At 35.5% G+C, this 23,621-nt stretch overlaps 1 protein-coding gene and 1 pseudogene across 2 annotated transcripts; both read right to left on the bottom strand.

Annotated features, from left to right (window-relative positions):
• Positions 1-541: 541 nt before the first annotated feature.
• Positions 542-11,997, bottom strand: LOC142525070 (uncharacterized). Of its 2 annotated transcripts, XM_075629252.1 has the most exons (15): positions 11,841-11,986; positions 11,478-11,536; positions 10,935-11,385; positions 10,404-10,637; positions 10,246-10,330; positions 8,808-8,895; positions 6,927-7,127; positions 6,466-6,642; positions 5,388-6,309; positions 5,033-5,253; positions 4,039-4,143; positions 2,632-3,021; positions 1,817-2,386; positions 1,509-1,734; positions 542-1,095 (listed from the first exon to the last, which is right to left on the bottom strand). In XM_075629252.1, the coding sequence occupies exons 3-15, from the start codon at positions 11,239-11,241 to the stop codon at positions 665-667; spliced, it is 3,957 nt and encodes a 1,318-aa protein (XP_075485367.1). In that variant the 5' UTR covers positions 11,242-11,385; positions 11,478-11,536; positions 11,841-11,986; the 3' UTR covers positions 542-664. The 2 variants fall into 2 exon arrangements, with proteins under 2 accessions (XP_075485367.1, XP_075485359.1); XM_075629244.1 differs by lacking the exon at positions 11,478-11,536 and having other exon boundaries at positions 11,841-11,997.
• A 1,942-nt stretch (positions 11,998-13,939) lies between these two features.
• On the bottom strand, positions 13,940-16,594 carry LOC142525059 (lysM domain receptor-like kinase 3; annotated as a pseudogene).
• Between the last annotated feature and the right edge of the window lie 7,027 nt (positions 16,595-23,621).

Here is a 23,621-nt window from a genome sequence, read left to right as displayed (position 1 = left end):
TACGTGCCTTGTTTCTTAGTTTGAGTCCAAATAGTGGTGAATATATATAAATATATATATATATATATATATATATATATATATATATGTGCATGATTACGAAGTTGCAAGTTCTTTTACTTAAATTTAAAAAACACTACGCGATCGTTTATTTTTTATAAGGGGTTTTATGTTTTTTTTAACAGGTGTGAAAATTGATATTTTCTCAAATTTTGATTTAATAATATTCGAAATATTTTATTTGAATATCTCTATTCCATTATATTTAACATGTTTAGCACTTAATTAAAATGTTAAAGCATTTTATATAATTTCAAAATTTACTCATTTTGTTATCCAAAATTACTTCATTAGTTCACAAAAGATGGATTATATATTGAATACAGATAGACCATTATTCAAACTAGCTTGAAATATTGTTATGATCATAGTTCCTCCACTTTAACCATTCACCTTCTAAGCAACCAAGACCACACAAAGTTAAAATTTAATTTGGCAATAGCGATTAAACCCACCAAATTATAGGTAGTAGCACTGTACGAAACCAATAGACATACATTATATACTTACTAATAAATTAATGTCACTCATCGTCCGATAAACAAACACCACTATTTGGCAACTCCAGGGCAGAAAGATCCACATTCAAAGTTGGCAAAACAATTTATTGATCAGGTCTAACTTGAGATACAAGGCTTGCTTGCATCTGCTGCGCCAATGATAGTGGTGGTTGAGAGTTTATAATTCTTGTGGGCGGAGGATGAGGAATTGGAGGAATGACAAGGGGCCCAGAGGAGGCTGCAGGAGGTCTGAAGAATTGCAGGTGCGGAGCCATTGCACGATTCTCCCCTCCAGTATGTGGATTACCTGAAGGGGTGATGGCACCAATGACTGGAGGTCTAGAGGGGGTACTTGAGGAAAGAGCTGGTGCACTTTGAACAGATGGAACCATAGAATTTAGATTAGCGATAGGGGAAGGTCCCATAGATTCCAGCAATGATAGCTGCCGCATGCCTTGCATAACTTGCGTAGCTGGAGTTGCAGAACACGATGTTGGAGCAGATCTAAGGTTCTGCTGAAGACTCTCTTGATTACCTGCAATTAAAATGTGTATCATGGCAAGTGTGTGGGTATAAAACCACAGAAATGTAAAAGATCAGTAGGATTGGGTGAAAGTATATCATTTTCTGCAATAATTTCTCAAACTTATATGGTCTGTGAAGCGAAAGACGACTAACTGCAATGCAATCACATCGGTTCAACATTTTAGCCAGAGTTAATTTAACAATAGTGGTGAGTCAGGCCCGCAACGAATGGTAGCCAGTGGGCATAGTATTGGGAATACTTCTATATACGTAATTCACCCATAAGCTTTATTAAAAGAATCCATAAATTTATTTATTGCACAATAATTAATTGCACAAAAACAAAACAAAAACAGCATTATAACTGAGTCGACAAATGGCAAGAACTTGCACTTCTCAAATGGTTAAAAAAAATCAATATACCTTGTTGAACTTCTAGGAGGCCAGAAGGCCTGTGATCCAGACACTTGGATCTGAAAGCCTCGGCCAACATTTTATTCATGAGAACCAAGGCCTGATTCTTGCCAAGTTCGTTCTTTTTCAACATATATTCTGCTTCAGTGTTCTTAAGCTTCATATCATAATCATTGCGTATTCTAGTAATAATTTCCTGTATCTCCATCTCACATTTATATTTGAGCTGTGAAATCTGTTTAAACAAAGAAAGTGTGATACCATGAACATTAAAACACCATGTGGAATATGAACAAGAAAAAAATTTGGACACCAACCTCATCTTCGTGGCTTTTCCCCAATTTTAGAGATTCTTCCTGCATCCTTTCTAGTTCAATTTGAAGTGGTTCAGCGGACAAATCTGGAGTTGAATTACAAGTAGTAACCTGATGAGTGCTATAGGTATGAAGGTGGCCAGGCCCGTTAAGATGGGGTGCATTAATTCCCAGATATAATGCAGCATGATTTGGAAGCTCTTGAACTCTAGCCCCAGGGCATGGATCAAGGTGATCACCATGTAATTGTGAACTTTCTCGACTTTCAGAACTAGGTTCATGTAAAAGCAATTCACCCACCCCAGCCTCAGCAGTGGGAAAGGAGCTAGCTCCTCGGGTATGATTTCGATGTTCAACTTCGAAAGTAGGAACTTGGTTGCCACTGAGAGTTAAATCAACAGATACGGCATGCAGCTGCTCATGGTTCTCAGTTTCTGGTGCTCCGTGATTGGACAGGAGTGGGTTCACAGCATGAACAAGTTGTGAGGTTGAAACCTCAACCTGCAAACTGCTTTGATTTTCTAGTTGTAGATCAGCAGACATCAAATTTTGAGGAATTTGTTCTCCTGGTACCTGATCACGACTATCCAAGTTATTTTTGCAGCGCAGTTAATTGAGTTCTAGAGTATATCCCACGCAAACTTTATGAAAAGAATAAACGGGGCATGGAAATTGATGTTCAATTCATTTCAAACATTCATCAGTATCATCAAAAGGGTGCATTGATTGATTAGGCTTCTCAACCGCAGCAATGATAATCTATCTAAAGACAATACCAACTTTTCACTTGCTATATCAGAATCTGCCAAATCACTTACAGTTTCAATAGGAGCGCTACAGCATACTGCCTCAGATGGTTCACTAATAGATGTCATAGATGGTGCCACCTCATTCCCATCCTTACTTTCTATTCCACTTTCAGCAACTTTATACTCCATTGCCATTTTATCTTGTATAGGGAACTGACATTCAGCGTGCTCTTCATCAACACGAGATGGTTCCATTCTAATGTCTTCTTCCACTAACAAGTTGCCAGATTCAACAAAGTTCTCAGAACAATGCAAATAGATCCTCTTTAGAGTTCGCAATCTCGAATAAACTGATGTCACTTGTTCTTCAGTACATTGATAATCTAGAAGCTGTTTAGCTGACATGAGAGAATCCTTTTTATCAACTTTTTGTTTCAAAATTGAGGCTGCAATCCAACACTAGCAGCATAAAAGTAGAATCAGATTTGACAGGGTGTGCAAGAGTAGCAGGTGATTGAGCAGCAAAGAAAAGTCTGCAAAACCTTAACATTTGGTTGCTTTCATACCAGCCCATGGCCATGGATTGTTATTTAAAAATTAAAATATTTTCTTTTATTAAAAACGACAACCGTGCAAGGTGTGCTTTCATTGATGATAACAAACAGCAATACATGAGAGAGGGGACTAGGACAAAATTGTTCCAAAATCAGATTACGAGGAAATGAAACCGATGGCAGTCAAAATATGGAGCATTGCCGGTGGCCAGCAGCAACAGCAGGTAATTGTAGAAAAGAGATATTTGATGGATATTTGAAACTGGGGAAATTGTAGTAAAAAAAATAGGAGAAGAAAAGGAAAGAATGAGAAATGCAAAAGAACAAAGAAAAAGGGGGAAATCGAGGGCAGCTTGAGAGGCGGCACCTTCTGGCAGCAACGGTGGATGAGAGAAAAGTCAGGCGGCAATTAACATAGAACAAGACAGATAGAAACGAAAAGGAAAAAGGAAAAGTAAGGAAAACAGAAAAGAAGTGAGACGAGAAGAATTTATGCTAGATTACAAAAATTTTGAATTTTACCATGGGTCAAAGAAATAAGGATGATAATAATCCTGAGTATTATATCTCTCCTTTGAGTTCTAGTTCACTGACTTCTATAAACTAAATTGCTTCTGCTTTGACCAATAGAACGCTCATGTCTTGAATAAACTTCAATGTCGAGCAATGACATTTCTTGACTAAATCAGATGTCTATATAAACTTCTCACTGTTCATTAACAGAAAATGTTATCCTAGCCAAGATTAGCGCACGAGAATAATGACATCAGAAGAATCCAACCAAACACGCCAGTAGCAAGAAAAAATCGTTTTTATATAAATAGCACAAGTAAAAGAACTAGATGCAAGGTTGATCGATGTTGTGATGCAGGTATTTGTGTATTTAGTCTAAGAATTTGTCATGCATGGAAAACAAACTGACCAGAGATATTTGTAAAGCCTGGATATATGCTGGCGAGTCAGTGCTGACTTGATGATTCTTGATTACATATTTAAGAAATCTTCTCACCATATCCATGACAACTTCCTGCATTTGAAACCAAGTGGACTTGTTAGATATTAGGTGATCTCGGAAGCACAAGGTATCACTGAGGTTTGAAGGTTCAGTCAGACAATAGCTATCACTTCAAAATTCTACAATATGAAAAGGATGGATCCTCTTGTCATTTCTAGAATCACAAAACGGAGTCCTCGTGATAAAACTTCCTACAAGTTAAAAATAAATAAAATGATGCAAACTTTATCTTAGAAATAGAGAATGCTAACACAAGCCCTGAAGAAGAATTAAGCCTCCAACATCCTATTTGTGATTCAGTTTTAACTTGCCTCTAGGAACTTCCAAAACGGAAGAATGAAGTCTTCCGGCTATATTTTTCAGTCCGTGATTTTTCACCACATCTTCATCTAAATAAATTTCCTTTCTTATAAAGAAAAGCACAAACAACATCAATTAAAATGCCTGCCTGCCGCCTCAGTTGTCAGCTAAGGTACACTTAATCTTCAAACTTGAAATAGAAAAGTTTTAGCCCACAGGTGGTGAGAAAAAAATGTCTCAAAAATTTCTCGAGCAGGGGCTCTAGAATGACAATCTGACTACCAAAGCTTGTGTAGTGACGGTTTTACAAACCGGACAACAGTCCGCAGTCCATTACTGAACCAATTCGTATCTTGTAAATAATAATAACATGAATTGCATTAAGAGGAAGCATATGTCTGCTTACCTCAGTAAGGGGACTGCAAACATGAGAATATGGAAAATAAATGAGATGATTTTGTTTAGTTCCACATGCATCTCTGTTTAGAGTTTGAACTGTATTTATCAGTTGAAACACAAGTTACAGCACTTTGAATCCGACAGTTTAATGCTCTACCAATATTTCTTTTTAAGCATAAAAAGAAAAATAAGGGATTGATACCGAGAGTTTAAGAATTTGGCATAATTTTATAGTGTCTCCTTCTAGAAAACCATAAAGATTCTTCTGCTCATCGATTAATACACTTCTGTCTTCTGGGTCGCCCACGTCAACCTCAAGACCATGAGAGCTCTGACCATACTTACAATTTGGATAACTGTCGGAAGCAACACTTTCTGTCCAAAAGGACTTAGATTTGTCACAGGTAAAGATAGTTGAAGACCCTGCATCAGAATTGTCTACATATCAAAATTACACCAGATTTTTCCATGAAGACAAGGAATGTAGCAAAGTAAAGACAGCTATGATAAACAAAATTCATCAGGCAATAACTGGGAGTATCTCTGGATTTTAATACCTCCTCCAGCAGAACAGGTAGCTTGAGTGACTCGATGTTCTCCCAGTTCAGATTGAACTGAGGATGGATTCGAGTTTTCATGGATAACCCTTTTTTGCCTCTTTGCAACATTATCATTCTCAGCTTCTGGTGATGCGTTTAGGTATTGTACTCTCTTCCGGTTTCGTGAATATGAACTCCTGAAATGCCTCCAGGGTGGAGCTTTTCTATCCAACAGGTTTTTCCAAAAAATGTATGGCTCCTCTCCATCTTTCAACTGATTTTTCGCCTCACCAAGCAGCGGAATATTCATGCTATAGTTTTCAGCACTCAACCGAACTTCCGAAATCACACTCAGACCAATATTTTTATAACTTTCAGAAAGTATGGCCTGAAACTCCTGGGTGACTTCATTCAAAACTGATTGCCCAGATGAAATGATAAAATCAAAATTGTTACCATAAGCATGATAATCATCTAATTGGTTGAACAGATATGAAGCACCCCACATGAGGAGAGAGTCACCAGTTTTACGACTGAAAGTTTGCAAATTATTATCAAGCTTCAGATTTTTCTTTGCAAGGACTAGGGCTCTTTCTTCAACAGTACAAGATGAATATAACCTGAAAACTTTCATCTGTTCAGCTTTTGAATCAATTGATATCTTCTGTAGCGCTCTAATATCATTTGCTGGATTCCAGTCGCTGTCGTATAAGACAATGATATCCACTGCTAAAAGTTTGATGGTCGAAGAACAAGCACGGTTTTCCAACAGAAAAGCAAATTGCGCAGTTTCCTTTTTATTGAATCGATTTACAGCAGCTTGCTTCTTAGGAAGGGTAACCCTAGCATCAACACGTTCATAAGTATTTGGACCATATTTTTGGCGCAGAAAATCATCCAATATGTCTCCGATTGATGCCCCTCCAGAGCGACGTATTGACTGTCAAAATAGTAAATGAATTCAAGAAGAGCCATAGATCACGAAAATAGATACATGAACTTGTTCAACAAAACAACATAGAATTCACAAAGCTAGGAATACAATCGAGTCACCAAGTAACACATGCATATAATCGAAAAGAATCTCTCGCTTGACCTGATAAAGTATCAGTGTTTTTAACCCTTGAGTCATGCTCTCTGTGAGCATTGCGTCAAGAAGTTGTAATTTTCCACTTGCTTTTATGCCGACGTCCAACAACTCTGCAGCAGGGCATTTCTCAGCAAGCATACGTTCTTGTAAGGAGGAGTCCACAAGGTAAGGGTGATCACAACACTGTTAAAAAACGTGAATCATATTAAAACTAATTAGTTTAGAAGGAAAAATTATTTTCATGGCATATAGATGAGAGTTTATTATGCATTTCGTATATACAAAATTTCAAAAACTATTACACAAATCCAAAATAGGTATCGGCAGCCACAGCTGGTCAACGACTTCCAACTGACATGAAAATACACTCTCATTCAGGACACATCATACAACTCATGAAAGATGCACTTGTTACAAAAACAAATATTTACTGTAGTTCTGTAATTAGAGAGAATGTGTGAGCAAACCTTTCGAACATTTAGAAGAATATCTGGGAGGGCCCCAACAGAATCATTCCTCGAACAAGAGCGCAGAAGAATAGAGTTAGAAAGAAGGGTAGAACAATACAGCTCAAGTTGAAGGTTTGATATCTGGGAAGGAACCCAATACTCGAGGAACTTGGATGCTTCAGAAGTGCTTTTGTTTGAGACAAAACGTGACAGTCTCTCCTGTAATTCAACAAGATTGTCATTTGTGTCAGTTTAAGGCTCAGTTTCTCAAAATCACCATGAGAATCAAGCCAAGTATAAGTAGCTTTTAGTATGACTGAATTAGTAACAGCAGCCTAGGTATGTTAAATGTCCAAAGTTAAATTTTTTAAAACTGATGAAGTTCCCTAAATTTTGTTTTTCACAGACCATAATTCGATTTAAAGTCCAACCACCCCATGACATCACTGTGTGACATCCTTGTTTAGGTACATAATTGGTGAGTTTCTTATTCCTTCCTAGTTTGTTTCCGTAAAAAATGAGCCATCAGACTCACTTTCCATCTTATAAACCCAATCTTTCATCAACTCGTATTACCATCATAGAAGTCTTGAGTCCAAGTCAGTTAGACTCTGCTAAATCCTAAAAGCATGTCTCGTATACATTGTGTTTTATTTCAAATAAAGCACTCAATTATTACGAAATATTTTTATTCAGGATAAAAATCTCTGTGCCAACTTTATTTGGGCCCTCCTCTTTTCATTTTGAGTCTAACACTCGAATCCAACCGCACTTCCCCAAAGGTACATCAAACTGTCTACATTGAATCTACTAAACCATCTAAAGTTTCCTACTTATCAGTTACGATTTATTATTGAAGACACTCGGACATTTTTCTTTATATGTTCACCTCTAAATCGATCCATTCTTCTGTACTCATTCATCCATCATATCATTCACTCTCAGATACCTAATAGAAAATTGGCCAAAGAACCAACCCATAGAACTTATTTTTTAATTTTAGAGGAATTTTACTGTCAAGTAAAACTCCCATTGATTTAACAAATTTCCTTAGATTTGTAAACTAAACCATGATATCTAAATTACAAACATCCAATTGATTGCCCTCCATCTAAAATCAATTCTCCCCCAACTTTCCTACTGAAACAACTGAATCAAAATTAGCAATGCAAATATTCTTTGCCCTACATACTTCGACACCAGTCTCCTGTATGCACCTTCATAAGTCCACCTCCTTATTGACTACACCTATAACTCATCATTTAATACCATGCCATTCTAAATGTTGAACACCATAAAATACAGTCTTGTATACCCTTGGTTAACTCATCTAGTCATCTAATTATTAACTCAATGAGATATGGGCTAAATGCAAAGCCTTGTTGTAGCCTAACATTGATACATGAATAATTTTTTCTGCCTCTAGCAGTCATTACACCACTTCCTACTCCATTTATTACATAAAAGATCATGAAAATTCATTTTAGATGTGTCAGACAAAAAATTAAATAAACACACACACACACATATATATGTATGTATAGCAAACAATGTATTCCTTCTCAATTTAACTGCACGGTAACATGTCAGTAACCACCATCAATTCATCCAAAAATTCCTATAACTAAAGATGTATTCATAGAAGATGATTTATTTGTCGTTCACACAGAAATAGTTGAGAAAAAATTCTTGTTATTTTTACGAGTTGAAATAGAAGTTTTCGGCTTTTCTTGATTATGAACGATAATGACCAAAATAGTGATTTTGGATAAGTCAACAAAGCATACTATAAAACTAAACTTGCAAAAAAAAAAAGACTATTACAGTTGAACCGATTAAAGGACTTAATAAATAATAAAATGTACATGTTATTTAAATTGTAGCAATTGAAAGACCAACCTCACGAGTAGACGAGCTGCGGCCTATGTCCTCATTTACCACATCACTACAAGAGCACAGTTCCTGCTTCGGTGAATCGCAATTAATCCTGCAGGAAAAATCATATAGTATTCAGTTCAAGAAAGATGGAATTCTTTGCTCTCCTTGCATTGTCATTTTTTTTGTTTTGTGGGTGTGAGGGTTGCATGAAGGAAATGCAATCTTATCTACAGTTGTGCATGCAATATAAGTTGAAAACTAAGCAAGCAATGTCCCTGGAAACTAGAAGTAACAAAAACATCCCAAACAAGATCCTAACATAAGGCCCATCCTCGATGATTGTGTTGCATTAGCAAGAGGAGACGTCATGAAAAAACATATAACAGCATCAACAACCGGGATTTTATATTTAAAAGTATAAAAAAAACTAATGGTTTATGGTTTTTTGTTTTCCAGTGTGGCCAAGAGAACTACTCCTAGAAAATAATAGATTTGAACTTTATTTTCCATTTTCAGACAAAAAAATCCTCCATTTGATGACCTAAGGTTATGCATCCCATCCAGAAATCTATAAAAAATGACAATGAACCTAGTCAACATTAGCTCGATAAACTGACAATGAACCTAGTTAACATTTAGTTAACCAAGGGCAATCTAGTTAACCAAGGGCAATCTATTTGCATTTCTTGGCCAGAGATAAAACATGGTAAATCTGGCAGCACAATGGCTTCTTAACTAGAGAACTTTTAGAGGTCCTCTACAATGTTCAAATATAAAAATGCATGAATGGTCCTTTCGCAAGAGGAATACAACTGTTATCAGCAAACATTTCCATTGGCATCTGTCACAGGTCATAACACCAGTTATAGCATTCCTAATGTTTTGTTGCGCTTCAAACTCTTGAAGAAGGATCCATAAAAGTGCTTAATAAATTACCAATGAGTAATTGGACGTTGCAATTAATAACTCTTCCCATTTATCAGTAACACCAAGAAATGGCACGTCTTAAGCATAAGTAAAACTTAGCAGGCTTCTTTTTGAATTATCTTTAGCACAGTTGATATCTGTTATGGGCTCAGTTGAAAACAACCCCCCACCCCCAAAAAAAGAAGAAAAGAAACAGAAAAAGCCTATTTTGACGTAGCATTCAACAACGGCCAAGCAGCTTTATTGATTTCATGAGTCGTGAAGCTGCATGTCAGTTCTCTGTCACTTGTTGTATCCCATTCCCATTCCCCAAGGTGTGAGCCTTATGGTCTTTTAATGTCTATGAGCGTTAAACATAACAAATTTACAAAGAACAATCCACCTGCTCTTGCTTGTTAGATGATGAACAGTTGATGCAGCACATACAAAAGCAAAGATGTAACCACATGCTGGTCGCAAGTCAATATTCATAAAACTTCTAAAACACGCACGAGTAAAATTAGGCTTATCCAGATTGTATATGGAAATATACCTTTTTATTTTGGAGCATAGAAAACAAGTGCCCAGAAGACCTTGATTCTCACATTTCGTTGATGATGATGGAATACTCACTACAACTGCCAGTAAAAAAGTTTTTACTAGCACTGATTACAGTAAAATCCAAATGTATATATGTTGTGCCCATCATACCTTTTGCGCCCATAAATTTTTCACCAGTTTCTGAATGTATAGCGTCAGTTTGTGTTATTTCCAAGGAAGTTGAGCCTTCTGGCTCAGGAGCATCTTTATTAATAGACAAAAGATTTTCTGGTAGTTTTTCAGAAACCTTGTTACTTTTCTCGGAATCTTTTACACCATTTCTATCTGGGTTGTCAGCACAAACACGAGTCGATATATTGAGTTTGTCTGGTGTCACATCAACATCTAACATAAGATATCATAAAAAATATCTACGACATCATTAAAACTCATTGTGTTAGGAATAATCACATGCATCAGATCTCCAATCAAACTCCAGTTAGTTACCATAGTTAGAATCAACAAGCAGTTCGAAGTGGAGCAGGAAAGCATTCACGCATAATATTACAACTTTTTAATAATAAGAAAAGATAACAAAGATGATAGAACTAACAGGTCAGAAGATAAATGTGAAAGAATTTTCCATTATTAAAAGGTATCAGTGCAAGAGAAAGTGGCTAATACGTATGGAATAATGTTTACCTACAACAATTTCCATAACGCGCTGTCTTTTAAATAACCCCTTGAAAGTACGGGCATTCATTTTATTTTCATTCATAAAATGAGAATCCACGTCAAGTTTAGCTTTATTAGATTCCATCATTGCCTGCTCGCAGTTCTCTTTCTCCCTTTGACCCAAAAGTCCGAGTCCTTCTGCAGATTGCTGGGAACCAGAAGAACTTGATGATACATTTTTATTCGTCCTATTAGACATTCTCATAGGACTCGGTGTACCCTGTTTTTCAGATCTTTCGGATTTTCTTTTCACTGGAGGTGTCGAAGGTGGCATCCCCTTCTCAAGGCACTAGGACTTCTGAGAACAGCGTAGCGACATATCTTTTCCATTACTTGGTGTTTTCTTCAAATCACTGCCATCCAACTCATCCTTGAAATGTCTCCCCGGTCGAGTGTCACTAATCATCCTCAACTTCAGCTGTAGCCATAAATTCGAAAGGGTAAAATTTTCAGACAACATCGATCTCGAAATAAACTCATTAAAAAAAATTCCAAAAAAATACTACTAACTTATCTCTGAACTTGATGCTTTCTCTTGAAATCCTCAATGCCAATAGATAAATTAAAACCTAGTTCAAATCACCCAACCATCACTTTTCATTGTCATGACTCACATATATTTAACATTTCCACTCCAAAAATCCACAGTTACAACACAACACATCACCAAAAAAAAAAAAACTCCTAAAATCCAAACATCTTTTCGATACAAAGTAAAAAACCAGGTATGTACGAAGAAACAAGAACACATAAACATTGTTCTAGTAAAACCCACCAGAACAAAACAAACAACAGTCCACAGCAACGCAAGCAGAGAACTCAACAAGGATAAATTAACAAAAAGCTTAAGCAAACAAAGTTCAAAAAATGTACCTTATAAGCGCAAAAAAAGAAAACCCTAGATTGTAGCAAGAAAAGGGTTGTAAGTATAGAATTCCAAAGGTCGCAGAGGGGGAAAATCAAGACCAGGAAGGAGTCATATTCCGTGATTGCACAACGTAAGCACAGTGATTATGAAAACATATTAATATTATCTATCCTATTTATTTACCCCTTTACCGATTCCGTTTGGTACTGTGATGCAATTTATATTAGATAAATGATATCTCGCCTAGATTCGTTTATATGAATAATTTTTCTCGAAATTGTGATTATAATTTATTTTCAATAATATAATTTTCAAATTGTATTGTGACCTTCATTAATTTATATCAATTATTATTATTATTATTATTATTATTATTATTAAATTAAGCATAAAATTAAATATTATAAAATTTAAATGAAAAGTTATTGTCATTAATAGAGTAAAATTTGAAAGAATGTATATTTTTTATATTTTTGTCTACAAACTGTTAATTTTAAAAAAACTATTTTCAAGATTATAAATGAAATTCGATATTGATGCAACCAATAAGGACCAAAATAGTTTTTTTAACATTCCAAAAGAGTAAATATTTATTTTTCTATTATTTAATTTTAAATTTTAATTAAAAAATTAAAATAAAAACAAGTTATTTTATTTTTAATTTTTTATTTATGATCTCATATTATATTATATATTCATAGACACCGTGTATGTCATATTCCTATATTATATTGTATATCATGTGTATAAAAAAAATTATCATTTGAAAAAGGTTTCCAACCGGAACAATTAAGACAACCTAACTAATAGTTGGATATGCAAATTACAATATTATATTTATAATCAATTTCGGAATTAATGACATAATGTTATTTTCTCGTCGTGTATTTTTATTTATGACGTGGAAATCCGAAGTTGTTATTTTTTTAATGTGTGTCGGATAAATCTCGAACTAACATAATAGTTTGTAAATCACGATAGTAAGATAAACTATATTGAATAATTCATGTGTGATAAGTTCGACCAAAGAAATATTGATAAGAAAAATCAAAATCATAATAATTTATCAAACTCTCCACAAATTGTTAACTCCACTCCGGTTTGTGTTGTCATATTTAAAATGGACAAAACTCTACTTCATCACGAAAAAATTATTTAAAAAATTATATAATTTTCAAATCCTTATTCGTCTATGCTTAACACTCTTAGCTAGATCATGTGTTGAAGAAGATCCTATGCTTAGACCATCAATGGATGATGTCCTCAAAATTCTTGCTAGAATGGTTTGATTAAAGAAATCATAGTAAAATTTATTTCTAATATCATGAGCTATGTTCTGTACATGTTCTACATTCCTTGAAGAAAGGGTACTCAAATTTTACTTCGTGTTCTTTCTTATGTGCATTTATGTATTTTTCTAGTTGAAACGTAAAGTGATGCATAATTTGTGGTATACCTGGAGAGATGGATTTGAAATCCATAAATTTCGATTAATTTTATTGCTTCAATGAAACAATAAATCCTTACTAATTTATATATTAATAATACAAATTAAAATGAATTTATTAATATTGAGTCAACTTGAAATATGTCTCATTAACATGTAATATTATATAAATATCTACGGTCTTACTTTACCGAACGACAAAAATGTATTTAAAATCCTCCAAGCCAAACGCAGATTTAGAGATTGCCATCCAATTAGATCTTTGAGTTGTTCTTGTTTTATTAGTGGAAAAACAATGTCATTGATTTATCATTCTTAAATGAGTGTAGATATTAATTGAAACTAGACAATTGATTGAGTAGTTGTCTTGTGAGATGATCTCACGAATCTTTATATGTGAGACGGATCAATCCTATCGATATTCACAATAAAAAGTAATATTCTTAGCATAAAAAATAATAATTTTTCATGGATGACCCAAATAAGATATCCGTCTCACAAAATACGACATGTGATATCGTCTCACACAAATTTTTTATCCGGTTGATTTATATGATTTTTTTCTGAGAACAATGTCGAAACAATATATGATAAATATGTTGCCCGACACTTCCATATCACACACGTATAGACAGAGAGATGTATATAATAGGGATGTGAAGTTAGTGACAAGAGATGCAAAAATCGTTGTCCTCGTGACTTTGGGACAACATATAATAGTATTTATCCAATAGTGAAATATTATGATTAATTAAAAATATGTAGAAATCCGTTGAGAAATCTCTGTTTATATAGAATGTTGGTATAAAATTAGGAAAAAATCTGATGTGATAAGCCATATCAAAATATTGATGTCTCAACCTTAATCATATAATAAAATTATAAACCAATAATAATATTATTGGATTTTTAAAAAAAATTGTCACGAAGCTACCTCTATCTGGGTGCCAATGAGACTGAAATCTCAGTGGGGACCTTAACCCGGTCGGCCCAAATTCTCGATGTCAAATAAAGCTTCGATATCTTACCCGATACCCATTTCATTTCGGGTCTTTTATCCGGATCTTCTTGCACGCATTGCAACGCCACACGTGTCAGCCTCTCCGCCACCTCCACCGGGAAAGAATCCTTCAGCCTTCTATCTACCCACCGTCTCAATCTCCCCTCCACCCCCTCGTCGCCACCGCCATCCACTACCTCCCTGGCCGTATCGATCACCGATGTCCTACTGCAACTACCGTTTATTAACTTGTACTTCACCGGCTCCTCTCCGGTTAACAGTTCAAGAATCACATCCCCAAATGCGTAAACATCGGACTTCTGGGTCGCCACGCCGGTGGACTGGAACTCCGGCGACATGTACCCTCTAACGCCCTCAAATTTCCTATCCGCCGCGGCCGCATCTGGCTTCCCCTCCCCCATCGTCTCGCCTCAAAGCTCCGCCGCGCCGAAATGGCAAATCTTGGCGTTGAAAGATGGCTCAGTAACAATAATACCGCTGCTCTTTATGTGCTTGTGGATCATAGCAATGTTTAATCCCGCCGTATTATGTATATAATCAAGCCCATGAGCTACATCCGTCGCAATCTGAATACGCGACATCCAGGTCGAAAGAATGGTAAAATCCGGATTCATCTTGTTCCTCAGGCACACACCCAAGTCCGATCCTTTCACGATTTCATACACGAGGTAAATATACTCGCCGGAAATGGAAACTCCGAGGAGCTTGACTATGCTTGTGTAGTGGCTTCTGCTGATCACCGACAGCTTCTGTTGTACATCCGAACTCGACATGGATTTAAGGAGCTTGCGCTGGAAAACGACGACGTCTTTACCTTTCAGAACGCAGCGCCAGGACTGGGAAGAAGAGGAGGAGGAGTAGGTCCTCTTGCCGAGAAAATTATTCGTGGCGGCGCGGATTTCGGAGAAGTCGTAGATTGTGGTGCTTTCTGGGAGGTTGTCCAGGAGGCTTGACAAGGAGGTGCGGCTGTCGGCGGAGGTAGTGGCAACGGACGTATCAAGCCTGTAGGTGGCGGAGGAAGATGGGGAGGTGGTGGTGTTGAAAGGATTCGACAGCCGACCCGCCGGGAAGCTCGAAGAAGACGTTGATGAGGGTTTGTCCGCCTGTAATTTGGACGACGATTTTCTTCGGGCTGCCGGAGATGATCTGGTGCGTCGAGGTGTCGGATTCGGGCTCGGCTCCGATGCTTTGATCGCCATTTTCGTCTTACACATAACAAAGCAAGATCTTGAAATCCGAGATGCGTATCCGAAAAATTGGGAAGAATTGGTGGGAATATAGGGTTGATGGATTCACAGAAAGATCGAAAATTCAACCCAAAATTCAGCGTGGAAAGGAAGGATTCAATGAGATTTAAAATAGACTGGTCTAGTATTCCATTGGAAATAATAGCTTTAAAAAAGAAGCAGCTTGAAATTACACTTGAAACAAGAGAGGGATGGCTCCGTGTTGTATTGGTTAGTCATAGGTGAAAATAAATAAATATGTGATTTAGACAGCACTCGCCAAAAATTATTGTTCCACAGCTTAATTATCATTAACATTTTAACTAATTGGGAACTTTGCTTGACTCGATTTAAATATTGTTTTAAATTTTCAGATTTATTTTAATTTTCAAAATATATTAAGAGTAGGTTTTTGTGTGACAATATCATTGATTTATTTACGACGATTTAACTCGAACTATTTCTGAAGAAGCCACAAGCGTTTGCACCCGAGGTAGAGTTGGAGGAGGTAGAATTTGATATATATAAAATGAAAAGAGAACTTGCGGGAATAAGATGAAGGAAAAACTGGCCGGAAGAGAGGACGTGAGTTCGCCGGAGAAATAGCAGGAGACGCCTGAATATGGGGAAGAGGAAAATGAGAATGCAAGAATGCAAAAGTGTGAAATGAGGTAAGACAGTTGATACTTATAGAAGAGGAAAGAGCGATACTTATGTAATCTAAAGCTCAGCTTTTCAATCCAAAAAAATCACATTTTTCGGAATCATCTCTACTCCCACCGATCACCCTTCCTCCAGTCTTCAATGATTCTTGCTGCTGTTGTGGATACAGAGGGCTTATCCGTAGCTCCGATTCAAGTCTGCGCTGCTGTACCTCATCGCCAACTCCATTTTCTTGCAAAATTTCGCATGCATTTCCAAGATAGGTCGGCGGGTGAGACTTACTCATTCATCTTCCACAGATCAGGTGGGGATCCGGCTGAGATTTGAAATCCGAGATCTTCCCAAATGGGTCGGCGGGTGAGACTTGGATAACACTGAAGAAAGTGATGAACGAGGTCTATTTTAGATTTTGCTCGGTTCATAGGTACATTATAAAGTGGGAAGATGTATGTGATTTGGTCATGTGAAATACCAAGCGGTAAGATCTGCTAGTTGGTACTGCCTACGTGTTTGTTTTGGTAGGGTATTATTTCGCCTACGGTTTCCAACTTCCAATCCTGATAAAGACAGGACTCGAGGCAAAAATTGTTGTTTAACAACTTAATTATTATTGATATTTGGAAAGAAGCCAGCTTTACTAAGTTAAATAGACCTTTTAAATTTTTGTCACAACTCAAATCACTTGTATTCAAATAAAACTGGAATCCAAAAAATTTAGAACTTTGTTTTTTTTTTTTTTTGCATTATTTCAATTATTTCTTGATATCAACTATAAAAACAATTCCTTCAAAAAAAAAAAAATCAACTCAAATCTTGTATCCTAATATTTTGATTTCAGTGAATCAAATAAATTAACAAGAAATTATTTTATCAAAATTTACAAACCACTGGAAAATATGATAGAAAAGTATATAATAAGAAAATAGATGGAATATTACCATATAATGTAATTTCTTGGTGATATTCTGATTCGATGTGTACAATTTACGAGTTGGAGTAGATTTCTTGTGAGACGGTTTTACGAATCTTTATCTGTGAGACGAGTCAACCCTACCGATATTCCCAATAAAAATTAATACTCCTAGCATTAAAAGTAATATTTTTCACGGATTACCCAAATAAGATATCCGTCTCACAAAATACGACCCGTGAGACCGTCGCACACAAATTTTTGCCTACGAGTTGCATAAGATAACATTTCAAACACTACTTGTTTCCTGAACATCCACTTCTTATTTTTTTTTTTTTTTATATTTCTTCGGAATCCTGTAAATTTAATCACCTCTTCAAATCATAATATATTGCAAACGCACTATAATAATGGGATGACAATATTTTCCATCTATGATAATTAAAACTAATTATTTTGTAGACCAAATGTTTTTTTTATAATGTAAATACTTTGTCAAACCCATGATATTAGAGTCTAACATTATTGTTTCTAACATTATTTTAACTCAAAGTTGACAATAATTTTGGTTACAAATCACTATGTTATTCATATTTTTCAATTAGTATCCTACTTTTACACGTAATTAAACCGAATGGTGACAAAGAGAATAATTATGTGTTTGAAAGCAGCAATAAAAATATGTGTGGTCATTTTTTATCGGCTCCGACTTTTTTGTTTTTTGGTTCGTACAAAGAAATTTTTAATACGTCGTCCTTTTAGAGTTTTTTTTAAAGTAAAACAAATGCATCACTTCATAATAAATTGGTTTACAATACTAAGTGATCAAGCTGGTATATCACCAGAACACCACACAACATAATAAGAAACATCAAAAGCTACACGAGCCATCCGATGAGCAACCTAGTTGGCCGATCTCAGCGTGTGGTTGATAAATAAGAAAGCATCCGACTTTAGCATGTTGAGTATGTCGAAAGTGAGCACTCCACTCGGACCTAGGTCAACTAGGGAGCTGCTAATGGCTTGTATAGCAAGTAACGAATCTGAGAAAATATTAACGTTGTGAAGATCAAGATTCAAACAAATCTCCATACCGAACCTGATGGCACATAACTCCGCATATTTCACCGATCCCGGATGACGAATAGTGCGAGCCGAAGCTCCCAAAACTCTACTGTTATTATCTCGGATCACATCCCCAACAATAAACCGGTTTCTACCTTCATCAAACCCAGCATCAACGTCTAGACGCAACTTATTCGGAGCTGGAGGCACCTAACATTGGCTCACAGATTTGGCCCAAACTAATCCGGTGGCTTGTAGAGTTAACTACTCATTCTTTACCCAAAAGTATGAACGGATTCTGGGAACGGCGAAGATTATTGTTTCTGATTTAGTCATTTATTGCGAATGATTTATACACGAGAGGAGTTTAATTTCACATTTTAGTTTATTGCTTAGCTTATTCATTATGCCCCAAATATGATGCATGTGCTTCGACTCAGCTGATTCATGCCATATTATTTAGTCGACTTTTTGATTTTATTAGTAACTTAAACTCCCGGATTTATTTGTTCTACGAGTGCTAAGAAAATTCAAAAGCCTTTTGATCAATAAATCAATCAGAGTGGTGATGCGTTGATAAATAATCAGAATAGATATTACCTTCTATCGCTATAGGGTTTCTGTAGCGTTAAATATTCTAAGTTCTAACAAAAGAGGGAGTCAACTCTAAATGACAGGCAAACTCGGGACTTTCTGTTTTGAATGGATATCGAACAGAGACGTCATTGATGACACAAGCGGGTAAAGAATTAGTTGCTGTACTTTGATAAAGAAGAATGGTTGGTTGGGATTTGGGAGTGGTGTAGTGGGTGTCTTTAATTCTTATGAACATCTCTTTTCATCAAACTTGCTCGAACTTTTGATAAATGACAAAATATTCACGCAGTTGAACAACTTACGGTGGAAAGTGGAAACAAGGAAAGTTTGGCTTAATGCAAACGTGTGCTAATTGACTAGTAGTTGTTTTTTGCTTGCCAGAGTGATCGACTTGTATTTCCACCAAATTTGCAATCTTGAAATTCCCAATGTCACGCCCCGAAACTCGGGATTGACACCGGCGTTATTTAACAATCACACAATCGAAACAACAAGCCTTTCGTAGCACAGTATAAACCGAACCAGTTTATATATCATAATTTCCACGAAATAAACATTGTCTTTACAATAACGAAATCCAACGAAATAGTAAATAATGCGGAAGCGTCTTACAATTATTAAATCATAAATTCGAACATAACTACTACTGATCTCGTGAATCACCATCCCCAGAACTGTTCGGACTCCTCTTCCTCAACCTGTTCTTCGGACTTATCTGGGAAGAGTTGTAAGGAGGGTGAGTATTTGGGAATACTCAGTAAATGGGGGACTTTGAACACAACATAACCAATTTAATAACATTTTCAAAACATATCATAAACGTACATCATGCTTTTCATAAACGTAACGTAAATTTCATAACATAATAACACTGCGATTTTTCACCTTTAACGGTTTACTGACGTCAGTCCCTAAGTTTTATTCCTCTAAGGGAACGAGGCCATAAAACAGTTCTATCCCACTGTTAAGGGCCATATGTTGGAATTCCACCCATTTTCAGGGAATCCTCACAGTGTCAAACATAAACGTAATAACTTTCGTAAAAACGTATAGACAAAACGACGGTACTCGATCGTATTTTTAAACCACAAAACCGAAATTTTCATGTGCATAAAACAAAATTTAAAACAGCCCACTTACAGTGTTTGGATGTACTTAAAAAAACGTGGAGTGAACGGCTTGGTTTGGATCACTTCGCGCTCCTCGTCCGGGTAGCGCTCCGGCTCGATTTCTTTGACGATTTTCGGGACGATTTTTGTGCAGTATTTTGGCTACGGAGAGTTGCTGAATTTTCGAGTTTTTTTCAGCTCTAGGATTTCGAAATTATGTGTGTTGAATGAGTGGGGTTGATGCACTATTTATAGGGGAGGAGGGTGGAGCTAAATTTGGCACTAAAAATCATACCAAAAATTCATGTCAAATCTCCTAATATTGACTCCAAATATCCTTGCTATTGCTGATGATTTCTCTTCCTAATTCGTGAGATATAAATCCTTGATTTATATGAATATCCGAGATTTTCTTTATCTTGTTTCCTTGCATCTTGTATGATATACTAATTTGTAATATTTCCTACCCCAAAATTCGAAATTCGCTTGGCAATAAAGATTTCAACATGACCATCTTATTCTAATACAATAAAAAGAATCTCATGCCAATAAAGTTTCCTTCCAAATTTTAATTACATTATTGCAAGATTTTCGGTTCTCACACCCAAAGTATTTGCTATCGTTGTCCATACTTTTGAATTCATAAAAGCATTATATCTAGTCATAATCATGATTAATGGTTATAAGAAAAAATATGAAAACAATTAATCAGATTGAAAAATTGTGTAGGTCAGTTTACGTGGTTTGCCAGTGTTGAAAGTAGCAAAATAAGACGTTAGCTTAATTTAGTCAAACTCGTGTTTTCCTTTTAATTAATTATTTTAACGAGAAATGTTATAAGTAAAACGAGATTACATACACGATTACATATTATTTTTGAGATTATAAAACTATCCCAAATATATTTTTGAAATTAAACTGAATTTGAGATAGTTTGATAATATCAAAAATAATGCACCGTAAGTCTTAGATAAGAATTGTACAGAATTCTCCATTTCTTTATTTCCTACGGTTCTTAACAACCAGGATATGAAGTGGGAATGGCGGGTAGAAATAATTTCGATTTTTTTTTTTTTTTGATAAATTTGCAGAAATAATTTTCCATTTTCTTCAAAATCTATTGTTGTTGTCACTGCTTAGTGATAATTTATTGGAACATGTTTCGTCCCATTTAATAGAACCTACAAATTCACTTAACGTCTTCATATAATCGGCGACAAGTATTGAAACTCAAAGTCATGAGGTATCTTCTCAACAATGGCGGATGCTTTGCCAATGCGTGCATTTGATTTCCTCAAAGAACCAGAAGTGGGCAACTGCTGGCAGATCCACTCCACGAGAGACTCTATGTCCTGCGCAAAATCATGCATGTTTCTTGGCTTTCTATGTATTTATTGTGTTCAAGCCTATTTTTAATAGATTTTTCGATTCGAAAATTGAAATTTGCCCTTTTATGGAAATTTTCTTATTATTTTCAACTAACAAATCTCAAGAGTTGATTGTTATTATTTCCAATTATTATTATTCCCCCTTAATATACTTTATGGTATTCAGAAATGTGGGAAAAAAAAAGTATTAGTGTGCTATTTAAATTCCGAACCATGTGATGATCGTGTTTACTTAAGTGAAAAATTATTTTCAAAACACATTATTTTCAGAATTATGCTTTAAATTTTTTTTTTTCATAGCGCATATAAATTAGTTTTTGTCATGTATAACAATTTTTTAGAGAAAACATTATGGACTATATTAAATTTTAGAATTTTAAAGATATTTTTCTAATGTATTTTTTTATAATTAGTTAGAGATGATATAATAAATTTGTAAACATTTGGTCCAGGAAATCCTTTTATATTCTCATCTGATATTGAGAAAATTATAGTTTTCTCATTTAATTTGCATATTTTTCATTTTGATTTGATTTTATTGTCAATTTACAATTTTGGATATTCTATATTTCAATTTTTAATAAATATTAATTGATTTTTTTGCCAGAATGCTTACGTGGCTTAGGACATGACAACAATGTCTGAATTCAGGCCAACAATATTATATATCACATCATATTTTTTTTAATATAATGTCATTATTATTTTTTATGTCAGATCTGCGATAAATAACGATTAAATTGAAATAACAATTTAACGGAATAACAAAAAATGAAAATTGGATTTTTCTTACTGACGGCCCTATTCTGTTACTGTGGGCCTAGTAAACTTTTCCCGGCCCATTCATTTTGCCGCTGCTCTCTTCGTCTTCGTGTTTCTTCTCCTCGCAAAAAAGCTGCTGTCTGCAGGATTTGCGGAAACATAAAAAATGGCCATGTCTTCTCTTTTCAATCGCGTATTGAAATCCCAGTTCCGCACCTCGTCATCTGCTAAAATCAGTGAAACTTTTGTAAGCTACTTCGATTCTCATGTCTACACAAAGCAGCTAACCCAGTTCCAAGGTTCACGCTTGAAAACAAGTAAGCATCTTTTTGTGTGTGTACATTTTCGTGTTTGTTTCTCGTGGGTATTTGACATATTTTCTTAGTTCAATTTCGAATTCTAGTGCCCGTTTCTGGCTTGTCTATTAACTGTATCTGCGGACGTGTTAATTTAAGCGGGGATGAATGTGTTCACGATTGCTTTTAGTTTCTTTCCATTGTAGTGTCTTTGGTTGTTGATGAGATTGTGTTTTGGGTTAGAAAAGGAATGGATAATATGGTATTGTGAGGTATAAATGTTATGTTTTTGACATTACAGATAGAATCGGTGCTGCCAATGCAATAAATTGATTATCATGGTAATCATCCAATGCTGCCAATGCAATAACTGATAATCATGGCAATGTTTTTTATGCTAATTAATTTGTTTCGGTGTTGCTAGAGGGATGTGGTGCTTGGTATGTCATATCAACCTACCTTTGGTCTGACAAGATGTGGATTTCGAATGAGCCAGCGCCGGATAATTTCTTAAATCTTTAGTACATATTATTTTGCAGTGAGGTCTTGTGTGACTGCTGCTCTGGAAGAAGTTACCGGATTTGATGAGATGAATTTGGGGTGCAGAGGAAGTATTACATGTTAGGTGGGAAAGGAGGTGTTGGAAAAACAAGTTGTGCAGCGTCTGTGGCGTAAAATTTTCCAACCATGGCCATCCAACTATTGTTATTTCTACCGACCCTGCTCACTCATTAAGTGATTCTTTTGATCAACTAATGACTTTCATTTCCTGTATTTTCTTGATGTTTTAGTCAGAAATTGTAACTTGTACAGACAATGTCATTTATATGATCCAATTTTGGTTTGCTCACAGCATTTAACTGGAGGGGGGCTTGTTTGAGTGCAAGGCATGGAATCTCCTCTTTATGCCCTTCAAGTATCCATATTTGAATCAAACGTGCTTTAGATCTCATGTTCCATTTACTTGTTTTAGCGGATATGACATGATGTAGTTTCATTACTGTCAAAGGTAAACCCAGTGAGAATGAGGGAAGAATTTCAATCTGCTAGTCAACATTGTGGAAGCATTATTAAACATTTTATGGATTCTATGGGCCTTGGAGTGCTCGCAGAGCAGTTGAAAGAAAACACTGTTGATTTATCTTTATCTTCATAATACTTGCACTTAACCCAGTCTTTTTTGTTATTGTTTGAAACCATATGTCTCTAAAGTTTGAGCATTTGTATGTATCCTGTAATAATTTTATACTTTATCGTGTCCCATCATTTATAAGTCAAAAAATTGAGGGTATATGTACCTGA

This window comes from Primulina tabacum, chromosome 2 (assembly GCF_025594145.1).
Source record: "Primulina tabacum isolate GXHZ01 chromosome 2, ASM2559414v2, whole genome shotgun sequence".
Classification (NCBI taxonomy): Eukaryota; Viridiplantae; Streptophyta; class Magnoliopsida; order Lamiales; family Gesneriaceae; genus Primulina; species Primulina tabacum.
This window is presented reverse-complemented; position numbering and strand designations above follow the sequence as displayed.